At 34.4% G+C, this 7,401-nt stretch overlaps 1 protein-coding gene across 1 annotated transcript; it reads left to right on the forward strand.

Moving 5' to 3' along the window:
- Window positions 1-1,429: 1,429 nt before the first annotated feature.
- On the forward strand, window positions 1,430-4,578 carry LOC114293981 (NAC domain-containing protein 90). Its single transcript, XM_028238090.2, has 3 exons — window positions 1,430-1,840; window positions 2,521-2,813; window positions 3,946-4,578. Exons 1-3 carry the CDS (start codon window positions 1,681-1,683, stop codon window positions 4,285-4,287), a joined length of 795 nt encoding a protein of 264 aa, XP_028093891.1. The 5' UTR covers window positions 1,430-1,680; the 3' UTR covers window positions 4,288-4,578.
- Window positions 4,579-7,401: the final 2,823 nt, after the last annotated feature.

Raw genomic sequence — 7,401 nt, forward strand, 5'->3', positions numbered from 1 at the left:
GATAGACTCTGCCTCATAACCCAATCAAAATTGAGAAAGACATAAAGAATGAATAATGCTAAATACACAAAATAAAACACAAAAATTATACACACACACACATATATATATATGGTCTTCAGTTGGGAAACTCAATCAGAGGGTGGTATTAGGACATCGTGGACCCATCATCAATTTATAGAACTCGTCAAGTATTTTATCCCTATAAAAAATTATGTTGATTGGATATCGATAGCCACTTAATCAAATCACAACATGATGTTTTACAGGGATGAAATACTCAACAAGCTCTATACATTGACGGCTCGGATCGTCGATGTGAGCTCCATGGTGGGCCTATGGAATCCCAACCGCACTCTCAATTCAATATAGACTGAAGAGAAACTTTTCTCTATATACACATATATATTATACTTGAGATTTATATTAAATGTCAATTAAGAGACATAAAATAAGGAGAAGGTGCTCTCCAATTCTCATTTGGACTGGAAAGGCCGTGTCAGGCCCCATTTTGATAATCGAACCGTTCATATTTTAAAATTTTCATATATATCATCAATTCAAAAAATTAAGTCAATTTAATAATCATAATATTTTTCATTTTATCGAATTTGTCACTAAAAAAATGAACGGCAAATTTATTTTTGAAAATAGACCATTCATTTTTGTAAAATAAATATGATAAAATGAAGATATTACAATTATTAAATCAATCTTTTTTTTATTGACAGATATATGCAAAAAAAAAAATTAAAATAAACAGTTTAAATTATTAAAATAAAATTCATGATAAATTTCACTTGCTCAAACAACATCTTTCCAATCTAGATGAGGACGGGAGAAAAGTCACTCCCTAAAATAATTTCCTATCTCAACTACATATTAATTGGGAAAAAAAAAAAAACAATGAAAACATCAATAGCCATCCGATCATTAATAGTTTTTTTTTTTCTCCTAGGTATATGTAGCGTCCTAAAAAGGGATTTCTATCCCATATAGAGTTTTTATTAGCCCTATTTTGGCAATTAAAAAAAAATACTTTATTAATTTATTAATTTATTTAAATTATATCATCTCTTTATTTTTTATACATTTTTTTAAAAATAAAAAAATACTAAAATAATTAAAAAAAATTTCTACTTTCCAAATAGGCTCGTATCACTAATCACATAACATCAGTGTTGCATTAATTAATTTTTTACCCATATTAATGAGAAGGGATACCTCTTAGATACTTCATTGAGACTTCATATTATATTACATGCTAAAGTAGGTTGACCGTTATAGTCAATGTTTTTGAGTGACAAAAGAAGCAGTGGACAGAGATTTTCTTCCTTATATTAACTTGGAAACTTCAAAGGAACCTCTCTCTCTCTCTTTAGGTCCCCCCTTTCTTATTTCACACGGTTGCTTCTCTTTCGCAGTCTTCGCCTAAAAACCTATGAAAACCACTTCACCCTTCCCTTTATATACATAACCAATTAAACAAACCAAAACCAAAACATACGTGTGAAAAACCAAAACACATGGCTTAGCACCCAAGTCTCATATGCATACAATACATTCTTGTCATTGTGAAGAAAGAAAAGAAAAGAAAATATAGTACTTTGTTATTTAGAGGGAGAAAGTGTCTTTCTGTCTGTGTGTGTGGAGAGAGAGAGAGTGAGAGAGAGAGGTGGAATGGAGGATGATCGGATAGCACCAGGTTTCAGATTCTACCCTACTGAGGAAGAACTGGTTTCATTCTATCTGCAAAAGATGCTTGAAGGAAGGAGACAAGACCTCGACCTCGTCATACCGGTCCTCTACATTTACGATTTCAATCCATCGGATCTCCCTCGTCTGTTCTCTTCTATCTCATTCATTCCTCTTTTCTCTTTTCCTGTAATTTTTAATTTTTGAATTGGGTTTTCAAAAAATGGTTCAATTTTCTAATATACAAGTTTTTCTTTTCTTTTCTTTTCTTTTCTTTTCTTGTGTCATGGATGTTCAGTTATTGCAGTGTGAAACTTTTGAAACTGCCCTATCTTTAGCAAAAATGTTACTATTAATCATCCAGAAAAAATTGGATTATTTACTCAAAACCCTAAGTAAGCAAAGCAGTTACGCAGATCATTTTCAAACACACGTCTTCCATTTCAGCAAATTATACCGTGTTCACTTGGGTCCTTGTCCTTTCCTTCGATTCTTGTCGTAAGAAATAAAATTAGATTGTTTCTTCTTTATCCATTCTCATGACACAAGACTTTTTTTAAAATTATATTTCTATATTTTATGTCGTGTTAATTGCATAAAGACATGAAGATTATAAAGAAAATGAAAATTTGAAACCTACAACAGTCATTTAATGCGATTGGCTTGTAAGATCTTGATGAGTTTTAATTTTCTTTTCTTCCATTTCTATACATCTAAATCAAAATTCAAGCACAGTCAAGTTAAGTTACAAGAGCTAGCTTCTAAAGTTATGAAACTTAATTAGTTTATGGATTTTTGGCTAAATTGTTATTATTTTTGAACCAGAATTTGCAGGAGAGCTGTGTCGCAAAGACCCCGAACAGTGGTTTTTCTTCATTCCTAGACAAGAGAATGAAGCCCGCGGAGGAAGACCAAACCGGCTCACAACTTCAGGGTATTGGAAAGCTACTGGCTCTCCTGGTTACGTCTTCTCTTCTCAGAACCGAATCATCGGTATGAAGAGCACCTTGGTGTTCTACAAGGGAAGAGCTCCTTCCGGAAGAAAAACTGAATGGAAGATGAATGAGTATAGGGCCATTGAAGGAGAACCTTCATCATCAATCACTACAATTCCACCGGTGCGTGTGACTTACATAGTTGCATACCACAAGAGCTTTTTTTCTAAGGAAAATGATAAAAACCTGGAATTTTTTATGCAGAATGCTGTGTTGGTTGGACTGTATTTATTCTAGATAGGGCTCAGGCTCCACCTAGATGAATGCAGTGCTGTCACACAGTATTCTGTACAATTTTTTTGTGAACTTTTATTTTTATTTTTACTATGTAGTATTATTTCTGGTAAATTATGGCTTATTGTAGTGTTTTCTTCTATGTTGGTATTCAGTCTGTGAGCATGTTCTTGGTTTAGGATATTAATGAATACATATACACTTATAAATGGATAACTTTGAAAGCTACATAATTCAGACCAAATAGGTGAAGTTTTAAACTCAAAGAAGGGAATGGGTGGTTTTTCCTTTCTGTTTTTCTCATTCTACCCAAGTAATATCAAGAGGGAAAAAGAAAAGAAAAAAAAAAAATCATAGAAGGGAAGTTTTAAAACTCAGTCTACTAATCCTGAAATTGTGAATTCAAACTAGTGCAAATTATACCATATATTTGGTCTGTCTTCAATTCATCCCTCTCAAGCCCCAATCCAATGGGACTAAACTGAGATACTTTTTTGTCTGTTAATTAGCACAAGAATTTATGTATTTTATGTGATCTAACCATAATAACACCTTTAAACAACTAGGCTTAGCGTAGCTAGCTACCGTAACTTCCTAAGGGTTTAGTCCCTATAGAAAAGTCATGGATTCAATTCTCTTCAGGAGAGTTGAATTAAAGGGGAAAGCACTTGGTGCTTTGTAAATGGTGGAAAAGCTAAATCCCATAAATGCTAATTTAACAATTAACAATTGATTTTCGTAGAGGAAAAAAAAAAAAAAAAACCATAATAATCCCTTTATCTTCATCTTCTATTCTTTTAACCATGACTAGAACCTTTATGTTAAATTTTATTGATGAAACAAAAGGACATAGTTAAGATAATGAGGCACATCAATAGGTTAATATAACAGCTAGAAACAATAACAATAATGATAATGAATGTGACAAAGAACAACAAATACATATACACGGTTCTTGCAATTCAATTTCAGAAATAGACTTGTGCCTAATTTTTTCTTTCTTCAATCTTATTGTTTGCAGTTAAGACAAGAGTTCAGTTTGTGCAGAGTGTACATAAAATCAAAATGCATGAGAGCATTTGACAGGCGACCATCAGCAGCGGCGACAAGTGATGCAGTGGTGGTTGGGCAAGTTCACCATGTTGGTGGTGGTGGTGATCATGAAGCAACAACTTCTTCTAATCATCACAACAGTCTAGGGATTGAGAGAACAACCTCAACAGAGAGCTCCTCAGGAGGGGGAGGAGGAGGAGGAGACCATACAAATCCTTCTCAGACTTCAACAAGTGATCATAACTGGGATGTGGGTGGTGTTGACAATGAGGCTCTGTGGGATTGGGAACAGCTTGATTGGCAGTTCTGACTTCTAAAACCAAGAAATCAGAAAATAAAATGGCAAAGGATATCTGAACTCCAAATGCTCAAGAGAACTACAAGGATGAGAATATAGGAGCAAAACAAAAGGGAGAGTTTATGGATCCAGGAATATGAACTAGGAATATTGAACTAGAAAAGTGATGTGTAGTTGAGATCAATTCTTTACATGGTGGGTCTATCTGTGAAATTAATCTTAACTATTAAATTAATGTGTTTCGTGAATATTTTTTTATCACTTTACAACTCCTTCAAATAAAATTCAGAGAGCTTAGTTCAAGCCTGTCCAATTAGCTTTTTTGATGTTTTTAACTTTTATAATTTTCGGTCCTCAAATAGTCTGAAAGTAATACATAATATTACTTATATGGTGTTTCTGAAAAATGAAAAGCTACCATCCATACTAACTGAATCATTCAATTTAGACCTGGTTTGGCATGCCTTAAATAAGATAAAAAATCAAAAAATTACTAAAAAAGTCAAAAAGTTAGCACTATTCACAAAAAATATATATATAAAAAATCATGACAGTATTGTTACATAGGACAGTGTGCAGTGATGGTATACTGTCAACTAATACCACAAATTTTACCCGGCGGTGCACAAAAAAGTTGCACAGGACAGTGTTGTTCGACCCGTGAGAGCCCATCACGAGTCTCATTTTGATAATCTGAACCGTGCAATGTGTAGAACTCGTTGAATACTATATTCTTGTAAAAAATCATGTTGATCGGATATCAATAGTTATATGATCAAATCAGCTTTGTATAACAAAATGGACGGTGAAGAAATTAACGGTTGACAAAAAAACCTATCTGATCAGATAGCTATCGATATTCAATCAATGTGATTTTTTACAAATATATAGTACTCAACAATTTTTACACATTAAACGGTTCCGATTATCAAAACGGGACCCGTGATAGGCCCCCAAGGGCTGAACAACACCGTCCAGTCCGATCTTAGACTGTAGGCAATCTGCTCCTATAATGTTTGCTGCCAACCGACTGGCTTCCAGTACAATCCAAGTCAGTAGGTATTTACATATAGTAGGGGTAAAATGGTAATTTTATTATTTTATACAATATTTTAATACACATTTTTTCGTAAAAAGTCAAAAAGTTATCTCAAACATCCATATTTGTTCTCTCTACTTTTTAGTCCAAAAAATACACTTACTGAAAACATCCCAAACAACCCCTTAATAATGAGTTATCATATCCTATTTATAAAATTTTCTCCGTGTCATTGGTTGAACCATTACCTAAGAAAAGTTAAAAAGTTCACCTTCCCAAATTACCCCTCAATAAAGAAAAAAAAAAAAAAAATTAAAATAGCTGATAAAACAAAATATTACATCCTATACATCAATCAATTATTTATTTTTTTCACAACCATCTATTCAATTACAAAAAAAAATCACAAATCATTTCAGTCACGATTTTTTTTTTCATCTCATAAAATAGTCTAAAAACTAAAATGTCAACTAAAATAGGCAAGTTCCAAGCAAGACCTTAGGTTTTTAGCCTAAGTTAAAAAATTATTAAAAAGTCAAAAAGTCAACAAATAATATAAAAAAATCAAAGACCTTATTTTCTTTTTACTTTTTGCCTTTTTTTAAAGGTAAAAAATCATTTCAAACATAGTAAATTTTTTTATCTTATATTTTAATCAAAAACTAAAAATTTAATAAAATAGAATGCTCCCAAACAAGATCGGTGAAGAATGAGTAAAATAAAAGAAACATAAATTTATAAATCTATGTACTGAAAAATAATATGTACAAAGTGTAAATGTTGCGTGAAAATAAAATTGGCAAAGTAACTGTTGGTAAAAATTTGGTTTAAACTCAATTGACAGCGATTAATCGACAAACTTAAATAAATTTTAAATAAACACAAATAAAATTGAGCTCTATGTTTTAACCAAATTTAAAAACTTCTTTAGAGGTTATCAAGTAAAGAAGAATTTGAGCAAAAAATAATATGTATTTATTCAATTGGATTATTATTGACCACCAGTTACAAGAACTCAAATAACAACAAATACAACAATCGACAAAACGGAAGAAAGTTGAAAAAAATTATCACTAATTTATTCCTAACAATTATTTAATTAAACTACTCTTAAATAGAAATTGATCTCGAATCATGAGTGGTTGATGATGATTGATTTTTCTCTACATCCAGCTCTCGTTTACACTTGACCTGCCCGACTTTTAATTCTAATCTTCCTTAACTTTTTGTTCCTTTACATATCTATCCCGATATTCTAGAGACTATTCTTTTAAATTTTAATCTCTCTCTTAATCTTCTACGCCATCCTCCTTATTCTTTAAAAAAAAAATATTCCCATAACATTTCCCTCTTATTATACCATGTCAGTGACTGAGCAAGGATCCTCGGCCGCCGTTTTCGGCAGCCGTTCCATCAGCCCCCCAAAACGACGTCGTTTTGGGGGTTTTTTGATTTTTTTTCTTTTCTTCTTCCTCGTCGAGCTCGACAGAACCAGAGGGAAGGTGAGGGGAGAGGAGGGGAGGGGAAGGAGAGAGAGGGGGAGGGGAGGGGAGAAGAGCCGCTGGTGGGCCGGACTGGAGGGGGCCATAACCAGTGGGGGAGGAGGAGGAGGAGGCGGAGGCGGAGGCGGAGGAGACGGCGGTGCGGCGGTGCTGCGAAGGCCGGCGGCGAGGCGACGAGCTGCGACGGCGTGCTGCGACGGCCGGCGGCGAAAAGACGAGCTGCGACGGCGACGATCGGACCTCCCCCTCCCTCCTCCCTCTTCTCCCCCTCCCCTCCCCTCCCCTCCCCTCCCCTCTGGTTTTGGATCATCGAAGAGAGAGAGAGAGAGAGAGAGAGAGAGAGAAAACAAGAAGGAAGAAGAAGAAAGAAAAAAAAAAAAAACCCCAAAACGACGTCGTTTTGGGGGCTGCCGGGTAGGGCGGCCGATGATCCAAATTCGTCAGTGACTTGTCTCACATCAACCAACGTGCGACAACAACCTCTCGAAGGAAAGTTCTTAAATTTTAGCACCAACAATAACAAACAAAGGACATTGACTAATCGAACAAAGTCGTGTACGGTAACAAGCAGTGGACACAAAGCCG

Source organism: Camellia sinensis, chromosome 3 (genome assembly GCF_055761805.1).
Source record: "Camellia sinensis isolate YWXY chromosome 3, ASM5576180v1, whole genome shotgun sequence".
In the NCBI taxonomy this organism is placed as follows: domain Eukaryota; kingdom Viridiplantae; phylum Streptophyta; class Magnoliopsida; order Ericales; family Theaceae; genus Camellia; species Camellia sinensis.

Bases quoted from the DNA above. Each gene is read 5' to 3' on its own strand.
- LOC114293981 (XM_028238090.2), top strand. From the start codon at position 1,681: ATGGAGGATGATCGGATAGCACCAGGTTTCAGATTCTACCCTACTGAG. The intron at 1,841-2,520 runs GTCTGTTCTCTT...TTTTTGAACCAG, and splicing joins CAATCCATCGGATCTCCCTC to AATTTGCAGGAGAGCTGTGT. The intron at 2,814-3,945 runs GTGCGTGTGACT...TATTGTTTGCAG, and splicing joins CAATCACTACAATTCCACCG to TTAAGACAAGAGTTCAGTTT.